Raw genomic sequence first — 20,533 nt, 5'->3', positions numbered from 1 at the left:
ACATGGACGGAACACGCTGCTACAATTTGCAAATATCTCTCCACCTCCTATAAATATTTAAAAAGGTATTCCCTTTGGGTCTGAGAAAGAAAATTTTACAGTGATATTATTCTGCAAGGTCTTTCCCAGGTAAGCTGGAGTCAGTGCCTGTGATATATCTGTCACAATCTTAACTTGGCTCATATTTTACCATCTTAGCCACAACTGTCCCATCTTCATGCAGACGAGTACGGCGACTTCCATACAGTCTGTGGCTTTGGGTCTGTTGTCAACGCAGATGTCTCACATCGTTCTTCATCCTTAACGCTTTTGTCTAAATGACGCTGCAGGAACTGTGGTTCTCATCAGAGCCAAATCTGTTTCCTCCCCGTTCAGTTACAAGGATGCCTGTTCCTCGTCCTTTGCAGTAGCAGAAACCCAACGTTAGAACGCTCTCTCCCGTAATATCAGAGAACAGAGTCAGAGGTCTATCTTGAAAAGACAACTAACGATCTATCTTCAATACAACAACGTCTGCCTTTGCTTTTCTACGCCCCCTTTACCCCATTATAATTCAGTTCCTTTCTATCTCATTTACTCAAGTCCCGACTCCACCTTGAGTTCTTTCCCATAGAATGATTGTGTCATAATCTCACTTTTGAACACAAATTCTTTTTTTTTGTAATTTCTAGCGTTATTTTTATCTTATTAGGATTTTTTCTCGGATGGGCTAAATGAAGACCACGTGCCAATTTCAGTTCCTTACTCGTTGTTCTTTTTCTTTCTTCCGGTACGCTTCAATCTATTCACTATGTTTTTTTCTTCCTGCCTTCTGACTGCTTCAGACCAGTGTTTTGACTCTTCTAGCTTGCAATCCATCAGTATTCAATACTTTTTCCCTAAACAATTCTGTCACTTGTTTCTTCAGAATTTACACTGCATTTTTTCTACATCCTCTTTTACTTCGTGGATCTAACTTCTGGTTGACTTTCAATCAGACAAATATTTGATTTGACATCTTTTTGATTAATTTACGGTCTTGCATTCGATATAAATGTTAAAAAACATCGTCTTTTTCCCATTATTTCTAAAGTATTTTGTTTGCTTCGATAAATTTCATCGTCACTTCTTAATTTTTATCCTCCCATAATTTTCCGTGGCCTAATATTTTTCTAATGATTCGCCTTTCTAGCATTTCTGAATTATATAAATTATAATGCTGGCAGATTTTTTTCATTGTGAAGATCTTAGTTACCGGTACGCCATGTCCTATTGCCATCCAATGTATCCTTTCTTCTATAGTATGCTTTTTTCAAACTACTGTCGATTAAAATCTCCCTAAGAAACTAAAATTTTTTAGCCTTTTCTATTTGCCCAATTATTTAGTAGTTAGATATAGGATATCATTATGACTTGTAAAAAGGCAGAAACTGGTTAACGTAATAAAACGAGCCAAGTGACCTACACGGTGTCCTTGTTTGTTATAAACATTTCTGAGCGATAAGACGTGACAAAAGCATATCTATATACGGGAGATGAAAGTTACAAGAGAGGAGTCTCCTAAACGGGATAGAAGATATTAACTAGCGGAAACAACCATGAAAAGCAGTGAGGAGCACACTATGTGAAAGAACGAATTGTCAATACTAGCAGTACATACTATAAGCGGTCACTCGATGTGGGAGCGAAACAGTCAAGAGGCTTCGCAAATCGTGAGGGGAGTTTGCAGGCTAAAAAAGAAACATTTTTGACATTTTACAAAACAAGTCTTACAATGTTCTTCACTCCTTCCTGCGCAAAATGGTATATAGATTATCTTCTTGTGACACTGAAAAGTGCTTTATTTTTAATTTTATCGTATTGCTTGCGCATGCCTGAAACTACCTAATTTCGGACGTGCTTCGCTCTATATGCGATTCTGAAGCTTGTAGGTGTGTAGCTAAATGAAATCCATATGAAAATGTGGACATAAAGAAACTGGAGGCATTGGAGATGTACAAAACAGGATGGGCACATGCCTCAGAAAAATTAAAACAAACTTTCGCACCACCTTTATGTCAGGTGGCAAGTCACTAAGGGTCGCTGATTGATAAAACAATAGACCAGCTTCAGCAGTTTTATGGAATGGCCCTCAGGAATAACGGAAATGATTTAGAAAGTATGAAGACAGAAGTCTTTGTCTCGTATTTCCACAGACGCTCAAACCAAAAACCGATACATTAATTTTGCCCACTTGGACCTGAATCGTGTTATAAATTCTGGAAGGGCGACGTTTCATGAGTGTGCTTTGAATACAAGTACTTTATTCCTGAAGCTGTTATGGGAAGCATCAAGAGAATTTATAGGAATCTAGCTCATTGAGACGTCATCCGAAAGCGTCTACATGGGCGGACCCAAAATCCAAATAAGTCTTTCTATAATATTGTCTGAACCCGACTACGCAAAAATGTGTTTGTAGGGTTAAATACAATGAAACTGGGAGTTATTTGTGTTGTATTAGCATTTAATGATGAAAACATGGGGAGAATCTTCCCACGCTGTCATAATGTAAAGGGGTTGAAACGGTGAGAGAAGTCGAGACTTGCAGAGGCACAGCGCGCATTCAATTTGTGAGAGTTTCTGGCATTTTAAACTTAAAACTCGATTTTCTCATAATAACCTTTTTTTTGTATTTTATCTACCTATATACCAAAAGCTACTTATGATAGCTACACAAACTTCGTGACCTTTTTTTATTATAACACACTATGTCTACTGAAGCACAATAATGATAGTGATTTGAGTAGGTATGAATTTAAGGGTTTACAAGTGCAAAAATATTCAAGATAAAAAATGGAATAATTCAAAAAGTTTATCTCTGGCTCTTTTGTATCCTATCTCTTGATTCTGCTTCAGTAGACATTGATAGCACGAATAAATTATGTGTAAAAACGTTAGATCGTTATCTTTATTGATAACAGAGATAAAGGTACATAAACTTGGCTTATTTAACATTGACCGCATAGGCTCTGCAAACTGCCCAAGAACACTATACACGTTGTCTGGCATCGGCACGTTTCCTCAAAATGGTGCGGTTCTGCGAGCTGTCTAAACATTGGCGTATCTTTGCAGAGCTACCCTGCGTTGCAGAGTTCGATTTCGCGGTCTTCGCCGCGCGAATCGCAGTGGGAGCTGAGCCAACACGAGCGCGCCCCACTGCCGGCAATCTGGCGTGGCGCTTTCAACTTTATTTCGGTTAGCCTCGGGGCAAAACTTTGGCCGCTGTTTCAGAACGTTTATGCTTTTCCGGACGTTTTATCCGTCAACGCTTAATTAGATCCGCCCGGGGCCAGCGGCTTAACAAAGGCAGCTTCGAATGGCTGCGGGGGAGGGGGGCGGGGGGAGGCCTGTGTGCTTTGCTGGCTGCGGCGGTTGTGGGCGGCGCTTGTACGCGGGTGTCGGCGCAGCTACAGACGCCGTGTCGCGGGCAGAAGGGCGCCGAATACCGTATCTGGCGCGAGGGCGGCGCTGGGTGGATGGGCAGTTGAAGAGCCACCGGTGTACCAGTCCTGCGGGGCAGCGAAACTTCTCTGAAGTAGTTTCTTTCGTCGAGGGTTCCAGGTTCGACCAGATCCAGCAGAAATGGAACGAAATGAATGATCTTTCGAGTGGAGACAGACATACACCAGATGTGGAGGACCAGCTTCTACAGGCAGCTTGTAGTTTCTCCAAATCTCGTGTACGCACAGTCCGCCGTCTGCCTGCACGTTCACACGTTAACCTGTCTGAATGATCACACAGACGCCCAAAAAGGGCTTGAAATGTTGTGCGATGAGGTTGGGGTCGGTGGGGGTACTTGTTTTGGTACAGCTGTGATGCCTCTCGACCGTTTCCACATGCTTGGCCCTACACAGACACCACCTCAGCTTCTTCTCGACAGGAATGCCGGACCATCCTGCTGCTGACAGAACGCTGCGACAACCACACTGCCTGCAACACACAACGAACACATGGCACGTGGTCAGAGGACCTTGCATTCGTCAGCGCCATCTACCATGGGAACGAAGCATTTCCGGACACATGTTCGTAGTACGTTTTCTCCTCCATTTCCAGTAAGAAGTCCGTTCCTGCAGTCTGTCGGAGTTATTAACTTTTACCTTGTATATACATACACTACTGGCCATTAAAATTGCTACACCAAGAAGATATGCAGATGATAAACGGGTATTCATTGGACAAATATATTATACTACAACTGACATGTGATTACATTTTCACGCAATTTGGGTGCATAGATCCTGAGAAATCAGTACCCAGAACAACCACCTCTGGCCGTAATAACGGCCTTGATAGGCCTGGGCATTGAGTCAAACAGAGCTTAGATGGCGTGTACAGGTACAGCTGCCCATGCAGCTTCAACACGATACCACAGTTCATCAGGGGTAGTGACTGACGTATTTCATCCGAAAAAATGACGTTATGCCTTTCGTGAACCCACGTTCGTCGTCGAATACACCATCGCAGGCGCTCCCGTCTGTGATACAGCGTCAAGGGTAACCGCAGCCACGGTCTCCGAGCTGACAGTCCATGCTGCTGCAAACGTCGTCGAACTGTTCGTGCAGATGGTTGTTGTCTTGCAAACGGTGCCATCTTCTCACTCAGGGATCGAGACGTGGGTGCAGCCATGCGGATAAGATGCCTGTCATCTCGACTGCTCGTGATACGAGGCCGTCGGGATCCAGCACGGCGTTCCGTATTACACTCCTGAACCCACAGATTCCATATTCTGCTAAAACTCACTGGATCTCGACCAACGCGAGCAGCATTGTCGCGATACGATATACCGCAATGGTGATAGGCTACAATCCGACCTTTATCAGACTCGGAAACGTGATGGTACGCATTTCTCCTCCTTACACGAGGCATCACAACAACGTTTCACCAGGCAACGCCGGTCAACTGCTGTTTGTGTATGAGAAATCGGTTGGAAACTTTCCTCATGTCAGCACGTTGTAGGTGTCGCCACCGGTGCCAACCTTGTGTGAATGCTCTGAAGAGCTAATCATATGCATATCACAGCATCTTCTTCCTGTCAGTTAAATTTCGCTTCTGTAGCACGTCATCTTCGTGGTGTAGCAATTTTAATGGCCAGTAGTATATATATATATATATATATATATATATATATATATATATATATATATATAAGGATGCCTGAAGCGTGAACGTAGCCTGTGCGGTGGAGTGCAGTCGCAGCCACGGCCCTAAGACGCCCTTCCCGGAACGAAGCGTCGCGACGCGCCAGCTTCAATCGAGCGGCGGCCAGCGTCGCCCTGGAGACTCCGGTGCCGCCACACCTCGCCCTCCCCTCTCCCCCCCCCCTCCTCCCCACCCCACCCACACTTCCGCCCTGCCTCCTCCTCTACCAGTTGCCGTAGCTCGGCCAAAGTTTTTGAGCTGGCTTCGATTTCCATTCGGATGCCGAATGCTCGTGCTGTGTGTGTGTGTGTGTGTGTGTGTGTGTGTGTGTGTCACGTTTACATGGGCTCCTAAATCCGGTTTACCGTATAGCCGATTTCCCAACGCCGCTCGTCGTCGGTGATGTAAACACTCACGAGGCACACCCACAACATTCCCTACGTCATCGTCCGAGGTACGTCCAATATGCGGATGCTTTGACGCAGTTATCGTCCTCTGGTGATATTTATGCTAAGCTAATCACACTTGCTACTGTTAACTTCGTCTGTTTATCTTAATTACATTCACTAATTATAAAATATGCACTTAAAAGCAACGTTTCAAATCCAGAAATAAGAGAAATGTGCGTGCTACCTCCAAGGCTGTAATTATTGTACGAAACATGTCTATTTTGGACCACAGATGAAGCGACTGAAGTTAAAGTTTACGATTAACATCGTTCTGTTGCACATTACGATTAAAAACAAAGAAATGGCATGTGGCCATTGCGCGAGTATTTATCTCACAGTCACTTTCCTGCGTGTTGGTTATTACTTTTAGAGAAACTGTCATGACTATCGAATTTTATGAACGTAAATATTTAATACGACGCACAAAGCACAGCGTCAGTCGGAGTCAGACAGTGCACTAATGCTCCAACTGAGGTCACACTGCAGGTTGATTCTTTCAAAGAAGTGGACAGCAACCAGGCATTATCGTTAACGTTATTTATTCGCATAAATAGCTCCGCAACAGGCTTATACCTACAGTTTTATCTTTAGATGGCTGTTCACATTAAGATGCACAGTTCTTGAAGTTTACATAAGTTTTTGGCTCTTTATTCCCCCTTGTGCCTCGATATAGTTGGGATGACGTTGCCCTGCAGTAAAAAGTGATATTAGAAGCGACCTATGTAAACGTGAGTATCCTTCATAACGTTCGAATACAATGTCAACAAATCTCTAAAACTGACTAGTTTTAGTTATATTTTACTTACGTCAAAATATTGCTTCATTTTGTTGTAATGTTGCTGGTTTGTAGTTACGAAATACAGTAGAGTGTGCACAGCACTTGTCTGATTTGCATATAACCACACGTTATAAAGCGCGGTGCGCACATCAAGAAGTTTTTGCGACATGGAAAATGTACACAAGGATGGCGATACCACAAATACAACAGTGTCAACGAAATACTCTCTTACAGATATTAGAGTATATACGCTATTCGACAGCTGAAAAGTTACGGAGAATAAACATTACGTGCATTTAATATTCAAGGACATTTCATTACGAATAAAGTCAACAGGTGTAGCAACAACTTTGTTTGTGAATATTGTGGTACATACAGGGAACAAAACAAGTGGCAAGAAATAAATAAATGTTACGAGAATAGAAATTATATTAACATCTAATAGCTAGTTGAAAATTTAAATTAATTTAGCAAGTGTATGAGTACGTGACTGAGCTGGCTGCTATATTTTAGTGCAGTATTTATACTGGAATAGCGAACCTGACAATGCTTCGCAACTGCTAAATTTGTGTAGGCATTGGATAAACATCCACCCCTCTGTCCATCCTCTCCTCCCGCCCTCTTTACCCATCTCCTACTCCTCCACAACCCCTCTCCCTGTGCATCACCTCTTCTACCCCCCTCTCTGTTCGTCTTCTTCTCCCTCGTCTCTATGTTCATCCCCTGCCCCGTCTACCCGTCCCCGCACTCCTTTCTTTGACCTTGATATTTGCTTCTTGTTACTGCAAACGAAGCCTTGATTAGAGATTGAAGTCGCTTAAAACGAATAGGAAAATCGGTTGGAATCATTGATATATAGGATATGAGACACACCTCTTCAGGTGCTGCTTCTGTAGGATATTAGCTTTTTTGACACTCAGTCTGTGAATGAGTAGGATTGCGAACTTCTGGATGACTCAGATTCCGTAGCAGTTTCCTCATCTTAGCTCCATAAACCACAAATACAGCTCCCCTATTTTCTGTAAACCAACAGCATAGAAGAAAACAAAACGGCCCATTGTTGTGTGTACAAATTCTGTTTGAAAATACACTGAAGAGACAAAGGAACTGGTACACCTGCCTAACATCGTGTAGAGTCCCTGCGAGCAGGCAGAAGTGCCGCAACATGACGTGGCATGGACTCGACTAATGTCTGAAGAAGTGCTGGAGGGAACTGACACCATGAATCCTGCAGGGCTGTCTACAAAGGGGGTGGAGATCTCTTCTGGACAGCACGTTGCAAGGCATCCCAGATATGCTCAATAATATTCATGCCTATGGCCAGCAGAGCTGTTTAAACTCAGAAGAGTGTTTCTGGAGCCACTCTGTAGCAATTTGGACGTATGGAGTGTCGCATTGTCCTGTTGGAATTGCCCAAGTCCGTCGGAATGAACAATGGACATGAATGGATGCAGGTGATTAGACAGGGTGCTTACGTACTTTGCACTTGTCAGAGTCATAGCTAGACGTATCAGGGAATCCCATATTACTCCAACTGCACACTTCCCACACCATTACAGAGCCTACACCAGATTGAACAGTCCCCTGCTGACATGCAGGGTCTGTGGCTTCATGAGGTTCTCTTCACACCCGTACACGTCCATCCGCTCGATACAATTTGAAACGAGACTCGCCAGATCAGGCAACATGTTTCCAGTGGTCAAGAGTCCAGCGTCGGTGTTGGTGGGTCCAGGCGAGGCGTAAAACTTTGTGTCGTGCTGTCATCAACGGTACACGGGTGGGGATAATGTTTCGTTGAATGGTTCGCACGCTGACACTATTTGGCGGCCCAGTACTGAAATCTGCAGCAATTTGCGGAAGGGTTGCACTTCTGTCATATTGAACGATTCTCTTCAGCCGTCGTTCATCCCATTCTTTTCCGGCCGCAGCAATGTCGGAGATTTGATGTTTTATCCGGATTCCTGATATTCACGGTACACTCTCGAAATGATCGTACCAGAAAATCCCGATTGAATCGCTACCTCGGAGATGCTGTGTCCCATCGTTTGTGGGCCGACTCTAACACCACGTTCAACTCACTTGAATCTTGATAACCTGTCATTGTAGCAGTAGTAACCGCTTTAACAACTGCTCCACACACTTGTTTTATATAATTGCCGACCGCAGCGCCGTATTCTGCCTGTTCACCGATCTCTGTATTTGAATACGCATGCCTATACCAGTTTTTTTGGAGCTTCAGCGCATATATAAATAGAAAGAACAGATGTGGGAGAATCAAATTGGCTGACGGCTTATAGGCCCCCCTGTCTTTGTTGAAACTTATGGCAAGAAGAAATCGAATCCACACATTTTCACAGCAGAGCACAACATTTTGTTTCTTGCATACTGTTGTAAAAGAAAAGCTGCATATTGTTTGAAAATGTATAGTCGTTGTCGTTCTGAATCTTTATTAGAATATCGTGTAAAATTTGAAGAACTTTTTGAGACTTTTGCAAACGGCCTATATCTGCCTGAATGTTCAATGGAGTATTATGTAATCATCTGAAGTAGTCGGTCAAGAACTTTTCGAGATTTGTATATGTATTTCCATCTCTTTAAGATGATTCATAGAGATACCTTTCTCACCATGATGCATTATTTGGATAAGGGCTTCTGTGCTTTTTGCTCAATGCCTGTTGATACTTGTATGCGTTGAAAATGCAAATTTTGACGGGTTCTTGAAACATATGGCATCTAAATGTTCTTTGGACCAAGTCTCGAAGCTTTCAGTTTTTCCTATATACTAGGAGGGATACTTTTGGCAGCTGAGTTTGTATATACCTGATCTTTTATAGGGGGGGGAGGGGGAGGGGAGATATTTTTCGTCAAGTTATGAGTGGCTAGCTCCCTAAGTTTGTGATATCTGTGGAAGCTTATACTCGTATTAATGTTCCAGTTTTTAAACAGATTACTTATTTTGTAAGGTATGCTCCGTGAGATTTTATGCTGCTTTCTACCGTCTCTTATGTTGACTGCATAGCTATATACTGTGAGGCTTTGTTATCTCATGTTTTCTGGATTTTTTGTGACTATCTGCCACGTAAGGGTTATGTCCGTAGTCTGAGGCTATGGTTTTTATGATAATGATTTGTTTATATTGTTTGTGTGGTTGAAATGAAGTTTGATGTAGGCGATTCATTGCAATTCAGCTACTTTCTGTAAAATTCAAAACGATGTTTCCGGTTTTTGCTTAAGTTTTTCTAAGTCTATGGAGCTGAAGTAGCTGTTTGTTTCGTGATCAACAGTGAATTCAATGTTTTTGTGAATGTTGATCAGCTTTGTTGCTCACCTTTTGTTGCTGATGTTTTAATTTCCTCATTGGTGCCATCAAACAGAATTATTGTATTATCCATACATCTTTTATACTATATGATTTTCCTGTTAACTTTGAAAAATGTTTTCTGTAAGTGGTTTACAAAATATGTGCTAACTTCCCAACTTTGATGCTGCCAATTGCCAACTCATCTTTCTGTTAGCCAATTAGTTCATAAGCGTTCCTAATGAAGTTGTTGTTTTCAGAAGTATAAAGCGTGTTTACATGAGCTAGCAGTTTGTTATTTATTCCATATGAAGGTCTGTTCCTAGAATTAACGATAGGCTTGATTGTACAGTTTTGTTTATGAATTTTAGGCTGTAACTGGAGATGAGGTGCAATGGGGCTCATAGCGACGCAGAATAAAATATAAATAAACATTACTCTCTTTGACAACAACATACAGTCAGTAATCCAATATAAACTCTACACTAAAATATAGCAGCCGGCTCAGTCACACACTTGTTAATTTTAACTTTCAGCTAACTATTACATGTTAATATAATTTCTACTGTCGTAATATTTATTTTTTGCCATTATTTTCTTCCCCGTGTACACCACAATATTTGATGATGAGGTCCAATGCTCCGAGGAGCGTAGGGGACTCTGCGGGAGACCCGCAACCGCCGTACTAGGCAATGTCCTATCGGAGGTGGTTTGCCATAATTTAAGTAAAATTTCCTACCAAACTGGTTGCTACATCTCTTGACTTTCGTCGTAATTAGTGATCACTGAATATTAAATGCATATAATGTAACGACTATTCTTCGTAAATTTATAAAGCCAAATCAATGTATATATTGTAATGTCTCTGACAGATAATTTATTTGGAACTGTTATTTACGATATCGCCGTCTTTGTGTACATTTACGTCTAGTAAAAATTTTTTGGTGTGTGTGTGGTTCTTTACGCCGTGTGGTTATGTACAAATCAAACGAGTGCTGCATAAACTCTACAGTATTTTGCGACTACAAGTTAACAATTGATTGGCGACTCCATGTTGTCTTGTACACCACGACCAGATAACAGGTATACTTGAAAAGAGAGACAGCTGTCTCTTTTTTCAAGTATACAAGTTAACAACATTCCAATAAAATGATATAGGATTTTCTAGGTAAGTGAAATATAACTTCACCTGTACAATCTTAAAGAGTTGTTGACACTGTATTCGATCGTTATGAAGGATAGTTATCAGAATGAGACCTTCACTCTGCAGCGGAGTGTGCACTGACATGAAACTTCCTGGCAGATTAAAACTGTGCGCCGGACCGAGACTCAAACTCGGGACCTTTGTCTTTCGCGGGCAAGTGCTCTACCAACTGAGCTACCCAAGCACCACTCACGCCCCGTCCTCACAGCTTTACTTCTGCCAGTACCTCGTCTCCTACCTTCCTAACTTTACAGAAGCTCTCCTGCGAACCGTGCAGAACTAGCACTCCTGAAAGAAAGGATATTGCGGAGACATGGCTTAGCCACAGCCTGGGGGACGCTTCCAGAATGAGACCTTCACTCTGCAGCATCACACACATCCATGCCCGAGGCAGGATTCGAACCTGCGACCGTAGCAGTCGCACGGTTCCGGACCGAAGCTCCTAGAACCGCTCGGCCACCGCGGCCGGCTAAAATTATTTCACCATTTATTTCTCGCCTTTCAGAAATGCTCAGTGCAGTACACGTTTGATTTGAGCGCCACCTCTCTGGGACTTCACTTCACTGTTTTGCAATCACCACATGCTATGACTCGATTAGGTCGGACTGGTACATACGTGTAAGAGACTCAAGCTGTCATGGCGTCGCATCTTACACACGGGACTTCGGGGTTCGCCTCACAGTTGGCGTGTTCGGAGTGTCAGAGGACACTGAAGGCACAGATTTTCAGTACTCATTCGTACACACTGTCAGGCGCTGACGCGTGTGGTGAACCGGACTGCCAGACGGAATGGATATCTGCTGCGTTGCGGAAGTGTTTGGGTATTCCGAGAACCACTTTATCTGGGACTGCTCTCACGAAACGTATTCCCACGATAAGCTGCAGGATTGGAAACAGTTCACTTCCACTTCCTCGAGATAGGAGTGGCTTCGAAGCAGCTTGTGATGTGCGTGACAATGCGCCTAGCGACTTCCAGGAAGACGTTCAGAAGTCAGACGTCGCAGTCTAGGAGGTGCGCGACCGCCGCGGCGCTACAGCGACGGTCTACGATATGAGACCCCACACTCGACGAACACTGAGTCGTTGATGTCACAATATCGTATTGCGGCACTCCGTCTGCGTGCGTCGCATGTCAGAGAGGATATCGTTGGCCTTAATAAGGCTTTGAAGACGGTGCAAGCTGAAGTCCGTTCACTTAGCAGTAACGGAATCCTAAGACAGCAGAAATCATAAGCTTGCTTTAGCATGTCACTGAACAACGTACCCATGTCTACTGGCGTAATTTGCCACTGTGAAGTCTCCATGAAGCCTTTTTAGCCCAGGGGGAGCCGTCACATAAAAAGTAAGCTCTGTTCCTAACGATATCCGAGACAAATTAATTTAAAACTGTCGGAAAAGGGACAAGTGCTGGTATGCTATAGTAACAAATCGCTGCTTTCTCTATATCACTGTTTCTATCCGAACAAAGACGTGACCATCGAATTCAACGCGTTTTAAAGCGTGTGCAGACATACGCTGTGGCGTTGGTGCTAGCACTATTAAACGCGACTTGGCAGCAAATCAAAAGTATTTTTCTTTCAAGTGCTTCGTGCTGATGATGTTTCTGTTTCATGTATCTCAGAAACCAGGACCGGATGATGATCTTGTGGATGGAAATTGGCAACACAAGAGATTCGCTGTCGGTGTGTATTCCAGCATGAGTTGTATAAAAAGGCAACAGTAAACATTGGAAACAGGGTGCTGCAAAAGGAGTTTAAGTATGAAATGGTCAGATAAAGTGCGTAGCGTAAAAAAAACTATGACGAATAGTGTAAATAATAAATCTGTCGTTCAGGATTTTGCCAACTTATACAAAAGTAATTAATTCGACATTGCAAGGAGGTGTGGAGGGAAAGAAAAATGTTGAGGGGAGACAAAAGATCTCAAAATAAATTTCTCAGAAAAGATATGCGTCATCCACACAATTAATTTGGCCTCTAGGAGCCCACTGTGCACAATATTACCAACCAGCAGCATAGTGTGTGCGGAGAAGGTGAGCAAGGGAACACCTGTAATGGAAACAGGAACAATAGTGCCGGTCCTCTTCACCAACAAGGAGGCGGCCAAGTACCAGTGTTCAGTGTTCGTGTCAGACACGCAATACCTCATGTCCAGCTTGTTGGTGGGTAAGTCATGCGTGGGGCCGGTATCATATTTGGATGTCGGTCATCTATCATCGCTGTTGAACACAATTGAACGGCTGTGCAGTATTGAGGCAGGATCCTCCACGCTACTGTCCACTCCTACAATCAACAAACTGACTATGGGTTCGTCTTTCATCACGAAAACACCCCAGTACATCAAGTCCATCTAGTGAATATCTTTCTCCAGGAGGCAGATATCAAATGAACAGAATGGCCTGCAGTTTCTGCTGACACGACGCAGAGCATGCTTGGGACCAGTTGACACTTGAGTACGTCTTCAAGTGGTCTGGATGGCATTAGGATAGCCACTTTTGACGAGTGGCGCAGGTTTGAACACCGAAGCCTCGACCACCATGTGCACATTATGTCAAGAAGTGTCTACGCATGTCACAACGCTCCGGGTGTATAATAACCTCTCCAACAGACCGTATCGACAGCGTCTCGGAGGCATCACAGCTAGCAACTGATAGACGCCACCAGGGGCTTGAGCAACACGTCACTCAGACCAGACCACTCGCAGCACATAGCTAGCTAGCCATGCAGCCACAAGTTAGCCTTCGATAGCTCGCCGCAAGAGCTGTTACAAATCTCGCTTAGCTATTATTTGGGTATCGACCCGCCTGTGGACTTTGACTTTCTGGTGAGCGTTACTGGCATTCCTTCTGTGTTCAGCTGTCGCTGGTCTAGCGCTGTTTATGGATTACGAGTTTGTCAGGACCAGACACAAAAGGGTGAAGTAAAAGGGGTACCGAAAGTAGCACGGCTAACACAGCAAAAAATTTTTGATTCCAGAAATGTGTAAAGATGTGCAGTTTAAAAAAATAGTCTTTATATCGATTATTTTTTCCACTCATAAGATATTTTATTCTGTTCCATGTGGCTTTGTCTTTAATCCCCTGCTCTCGCTGAATATCAGCCTACATGGTGGCCCGGCGGAGAAAAAATTGTCAGCAGTTTATTTAACTGATCTTGATGTTGTTGGTAATAGGAGGAACGCAGACATCAAAAGTTTCGCCAAATCCACGGGGTTTCAAAAAGATTCATGCGATTTCACTCAGCTATATTTTCAACCGTAATGAAGCACAAATCTGCGGTGAATTTTAACTTAAGGGTCGAAATTGCAAGTTTACCTCGTCGCCAACTGTAAGCTGCCGGTTCACATGGCTGCCCGTAGGAGTGCATATTCCATGGATCATTTTGCACGATAAATCGTGATAACGTGGGCCGAGTCATTTTACATTCACATCACAAATTAATTTGTTCACGTGGTTACGTGATGAACATTTGTAATTCTTTTTTTTTTTTTAGAAAAAGAGATGTACAGATGTGAGTTAGTAGTTCCTACCCACCATCTTTTAACACTATTACAATAGAAATTATTCTGCGGAATAGGAGGAGTTGCCAAGGAGAAACTTTGTCAGTTCGTTTTCAAATCTTCTTTTGCTGCCTGTCAGACAGTTTATGTCTCTGTATAAGTGCTCAAAGCTTTTTGTTGCAGCATTGTTTACCCATTTTTATGCTAAAAAGAACTTTAGCGAGGAGTAATGAACGTATTGTAACTATGTTCACCATTCCAAATGGGGCGGGGAGTCGTGCTTGGGTAGCTCAGATGGTAGAGCACTTGCCCGCGAAAGGCAAAGGTCCCGAGTTCGAGTCTCGGTCCTGCACACAGTTTTAATCTGCCAGGAAGTTTTATGTTCCCCATTGTTCCTTTTCAACAGTTGATTGTTTACAACAAATTTCACGAGGTATTAAATATACTGTAAAGCAGTAGTCAGAATGCCCAACTCCTTAAGCATATGACTGCGAAACGATCGTGGGCGAGCCGGCCGGGGAGGCCGAGCGGTTCTAGGCGCTACAGTCTGGAACCGCGCGACCGCTACGGTCGCAGGTTCGAATCCTGCCTCGGGCATGGGTGTGTGTGATGTCCTTAGGTTAGTTAGGTTTAAGTAGTTCTAAGTTCTAGGGGACTGATGACCTTAGAAGTTAAGTCCCATAGTGCTCAGAGCCATTTGAACCATTTGATCGTGGGTGAGCACCACATAATATTGTTACAGCACCTTTTTGAGGAACGAAGACTTTCTTTCTTAAGGATGAGTTACCCCATATGACATTATTGAATGAAAATATGCTAAATATCTCCAGCTTACAGATTTGTGTTTCTCCAAGATTTGCAATGATCCTAAATGCAAATGTGGCTGAACAAAGTTTCTTTACGAGTTCCAAACTGTGCTTTCTCCAGTTTAAATTCTCGTCGATTGTAAACTACATATTATTATGGTTGGTACAGTAACTCTTACTGATTGCTGTACTACACATCAAAGTGACACAGATACAATGCTTTATTTTTGAACAGTCACCGGGTACGTAAACAGCGGTGGGAATGTCCTATCTCGTTCATTTCCTCGACGACAGAAATCCGCTCCTTGGTCACGGAGCCATTCGAGAACCGCAGTGTGAACGCCCTCATCGTCGGAAAATTTGCGATTTCCGTGAACACTATCGTTTTTCGTCGATGGCGATGGCCTTCCTCTCCCATCAGCATCGACAACGTTTGTCCGACCTCTATCAAATTGTTGGCACCATTTCACTACAGCTGGACACTACATTGCATTTGGCCCATTATTGCCAGAATTTCACAGTGAACCAGTGTGCAGTTTAGACGTTCTGTCCAGAAGAATTTTACTATCTCACGTACTTCAGCTTCGGAGTACGCATCCAGCTGTCGCGCCATTTCGCTCTCACTCTTTGATGCACTTGTTAAAGCAGCAGAACTGTGTCTGCGGGAAAGTCAGAACACGTACTCTTTTGACAACGCGACTCTCTTGTTATGCAAGGGTCTTAGCTTGGGAGGCACGTGTAACTTACTTTTTGAAGGCCCTCGTAACAGGTGTAATACAGACACGATCCACAGACCCCGATGAGCCACTCGGCACCAACCGACCACCCTGCCATCCTTCACTAACAGCGTTATTGGATGCAGTATGGAGGGTCACTGCGTCGGCACCCCGCTCTCCCAGTCACATTCTCAGTTTTCGACACCTGGAGTCGCTGCTACTCACCCCCCCCCCCCACTTCCCCCCCCCCTCCCCTCAACTGGCATCATGAGGCCGAAGTCCACCCCGCTCCATTCATGCTACCAAGGAAGAAATTCGATGTATGTACGAGGAATCTAACCCGGCTCTCTGGCAGTCAGCTGTGCTGACCATTCAGCTACTGTAATAGATGTACCCTTGTAAAATAAGATAATTCCTACAGGAGAAAACTTTTGTAGCCCTATGCGTAAGTTAAAATCCCCCATAACTTTCTATATTAATTCAAGTACAACAAATTCTTGCGAAATCGGAAGAATCTTTAAGTAACACCCTGCATTATTCGAATCACACCATGGCACGTATCCAGTGGAGGGACTGATAATCTAACACCAAAACTTCCAGATATAGACACTCAGATCGGTACCAAATATACAACGTGTGTTGGTAGAGTATCAAGCAAGACACAGGTTTAGTTCGTAATATGTGATGCTGTGCAGTACAACATGCATAAACGGCAGCACAGGAAAACCATATCTGTCAGAGTTTCTACTGCAAATCTCTCGTGGGTGATATGGTAATGCGTGTGGTGGTCGTATCAGAGGTCACACGTTCAAGCACTACTGATGACAATTTTTGTAACTATTTACATGTGAATCTTTTATATGGGAGAACATTTTACTAACATGCAAAAGGAGTTTTCAGAGTTTGTAGCGATGTTGTTTCGGAAGTCTGCTTTTACTTTGTTAGTTGAACGTTATGTACTTACTATTGATCTTATTATTTTGTTTACTACTACTACTACTACTACTACTACTACTACTAATACATATAATAATAATAATAATAATAATAATTATTATTATTATTATTATTATTATTACTTCCACACCTGTTATGACACTACTTATTTTTCACTTCTGATTGTATATTCTATGAAACTACAAACGTACTCTATGTGTTTACTGCTTTCAAAGAAACGAAGTGAAAGCAGACTGTCAAGAGAAAACTGCTATAAACTCCAAACATCGTTTTACATGTCATAAACATGTTGTCGCATTTAACACTTTCACGCATAATACAGTAAAACAAAATTCGTCGTGAGGGTTTGAACCAAGGACCCTTTTCACGGAGATTAAACGCTCTACCAGCTTTTTTTTATCTCATTTTGTTCGTAGCATTTGTTCGAAGCTGACGTTCAATGACACCCGTTTAAGTTTATCGGTAATCCATTCACTAAATTTTTTATTGTATTTTTATTTATTTATTTTGTATTACAGACGCCAGCTAGCCCTCTAATCGAATACACTGAGCTACCAAGCAGGCTTCATTACGGAAGCTATGCAAACGAGTTATTCACAGTTATGCTTTTTATGTGCTTCGCCAATCTCGTTTTACTTTTAATTAACACTTACGCGCATTCTGTTGTGTACGAACTACATCGGAGTTGTGATTCATACTTTATTAACATACAACGTTTGATAGCGATCTGAGAGCCTGACATCTGGAGGTTTGGGTGTAAGTAAAATAGACAGGTAAAACTTTCGAAACCATCTGATTCAGTATTAAAAAAAAGTTTACACTACTGGCGATTAAAATTGCTACACCAAGAAGAAATGCAGACGATAAACAGGTGTTCATTGGACAAATATATTATACTAGAACTGACATGTGATTACATTTTCACGCAATTTGGGTACATAGATCCTGCGAAAACAGTACCCGGAACAACCACCTCTGGCCGTAATAACGGCCTTGATACGTCTGGGCATTCGCTCAAACACAGCTTGGATGGCGTGTACAAGTACAGCTGCACATGCAGCTTCAACACGATACCACACTTCATCAAGAGTAGTGACTGGCGTATTGTGAGGAGCTAGTTGCTCGGCCACCATTGACCAGACGTTTTCAATTGGTGAGAGATCTGGAGAATGTGCTGGCCAGGGCAGCAGTCGAACATTTTCTGTATCCAGAAAGGCCCGTACAGGACCTGCAACATGCGGTGGTGCATTATCCTGCTGAAATGTAGGGTTTCGCAGGGATCGAATGAAGGGTAGAGCCACTGGTCGTAACACATCTGAAATGTAATGTCCACTGTTCAAAGTGCCGTCAATGCGAACAAGAGGTGACCGAGACGTGTAACCAATGGCGCCCCATACCATCACGCCGGGTGATACGCCAGTATGACGATGACGAATACACGCTTCCAATGTGCGTTCACCGCGATGTCGCGAAATATGGATGCAACCATCATGATGCTGTAAACAGAACCTGGATTCATGCGAAAAGATGACTTTTGCAAATTCGTGCACCCAGGTTCGTCGCTGAGTACACCATCGCAGGCGCCCCTGTCTGTGATGCAGCGTCAACGGTAACCGCAGCCACGGTCCATGCTGCTGCAAACGTCGTCGAACTGTTCGTGCAGATGGTTGTTGTCTTGCAAACGTCCCCATCTGTTGACTCAGGGATCTAGACGTGGCTGCACGATCCGTTACAGCCATGCGGATAAGATGGCTGTCATCTCGACCGTTAGTGATACTAGGTCGTTGGGATCCAGCGCGGCGTTCCGTATTACCCCCCTGAACCCACCGATTCCATATTCTGCTAACAGTCATTGGATCTCGACCAACGCGAGCAGCAATGTCCCGATACGATAAGCCACAATCGTGATAGGCTACAATCCGACCTTTGTCAAAGTCGGAAACGTGATGGTACGCGTTTCTTCTCCTTACACGAGGCATCACAACAACGTTTGACCAGGGAACGCCGGTCAACTGCTGTTCGTGTATGAGAAATCGGTTGGAAACTTTCCTCATGTCAGCACGTTGTAGGTGTCGTCACCGGCGCCAACCTTGTATGAATGCTCTGAAAAGCTAATCATTTGCATATCACAGCACCTTCTTCCTGTCGGTTAAATTTCGCATCTGTAGCACGTCATCTTCGTGGTGTAGCAATTTTAATGGCCAGTAGTGTAGTTATCTGTAAGAAGTACTGGAACAGACCGCATAGCCACTCCGGCAATCAGAGAAGAGACGGGACGAGAGGAAAGTGAGGTGAGGTAAGGCGAGCGTTACCTGCCGAGGATCTTGGAGACGCAGCCGTTGGAGACCTGCAGGATGCGCGAGATGTCGCAGGGCCGCGCCCCCGAGTGCGCCAGCTCGACGATCTTCTGGCGCGTCGAGTCCGGCAGCGGCCGGCCGCCCACGAACACGCCGCCCAGCTGGTTGACGCCGCTGTGCCCTGCAACACACGGCCGCCGCTCGCTACTGGCCACCACACTGCGTCTCCTGGGGAGCAACCACTAGCTACTGGCCGCCACGCTGCGTCTGCTGGGGAGCAACCACTAGCTACTGGCCGCCACACTGCGTCTGCTGGGGAGCAACCACTAGCTACTGGCCACCACGCTGCGTCTGCTGGGGAGCAACCACTAGCTACTGGCCGCCACGCTGGTATGCGGTTGCAGCTGACAGCTACTGACTACAACAGCGGTAGTTCAAAGGGGACGTTTCATATGGCGACCCTGCCAGGATACCTCACTGGAATCTTCTGATTTTTTCTTGTAGTTTGTGTAATTAGTGTAGCTTTTGTTTATTGCTAGTGCGTAATTATAGAGAGAATTTCCTTTGTAGTTGTAGTTTTTCATTGTTGTACACAGTTGAATGTTGTACACAGTTGCATGTAGATTTGCGCCAAGTATTTCGCAGCTGCACTTGCAATTAACTTGATATTATTTTCAGTGCTATGTTAATGTGTTCTCTTATTTTTGCTCTTCAAATTGTGTTTTTCTGTGTTGTCGTGTGAAATATTGTGACAATAATGGCGTGTGAAAAACGTAATACTAGGCTCCAAAGTAAACTGAGAAATGACAGTGAAGACGAAAGCAGTGTGTTAGCGCCACCATGTAATGAAATAACTAATGTTCAGAGTAGTACTTTGGTAATTGTGCATAGGGCAATGGAGCGGGCTGCAAATAACGATGTAGGCAGTGAAACAATTAGTGAACAGGGAAGCATTGTCGATCGATCCGTCGGCAATAGCTCGCCTCAGGAATCCGAAATGACAGGACACAATTTTGCAAATACTGTAGATTCAGGTTTTGCGTCCTCACCGTTTTCTCAAATAAATCAAGACACATTTTCTGCTTTTCAAAGTGCGAATGTTGCCGGTTCAAATGCACTGCCGAATAGCACTGAGGAACATGTTTCAGACACCAGTGCACTGTTATTACAGTTAATGCAACAAATGGCACAAAGGCTACAAAAGTTAGACACAACGCTTTAACAAAATCAGAGACAAATGGGACAAAGGCTTCAAAAGTTAGACACAATGGAACAACACCAGAGACAAACACAGCAACAGTTAGACACAATGGAACAACACCAGAGACAAACACAGTCGTGTATAATTTTTCTAAGGGGACGTTTCAGTACGA

The 20,533-nt window shown here is 43.7% G+C and overlaps 1 protein-coding gene across 1 annotated transcript in view; it reads right to left on the bottom strand.

Annotated features, from left to right (window-relative positions):
- Positions 1-20,533, bottom strand: part of LOC124623137 (paired box protein Pax-6-like) — a 129,852-nt gene that overhangs the window by 80,480 nt on the left and 28,839 nt on the right. The window contains 1 exon segment of the mRNA XM_047148928.1: positions 19,176-19,341. Coding sequence (XP_047004884.1) covers positions 19,176-19,341 — 166 coding nt within the window.

This window comes from Schistocerca americana, chromosome 7, assembly GCF_021461395.2.
Source record: "Schistocerca americana isolate TAMUIC-IGC-003095 chromosome 7, iqSchAmer2.1, whole genome shotgun sequence".
Classification (NCBI taxonomy): domain Eukaryota; kingdom Metazoa; phylum Arthropoda; class Insecta; order Orthoptera; family Acrididae; genus Schistocerca; species Schistocerca americana.
The sequence above is the reverse complement of the archived record's forward strand: the minus strand, read 5'-3'. Positions and strand labels throughout refer to the sequence as shown.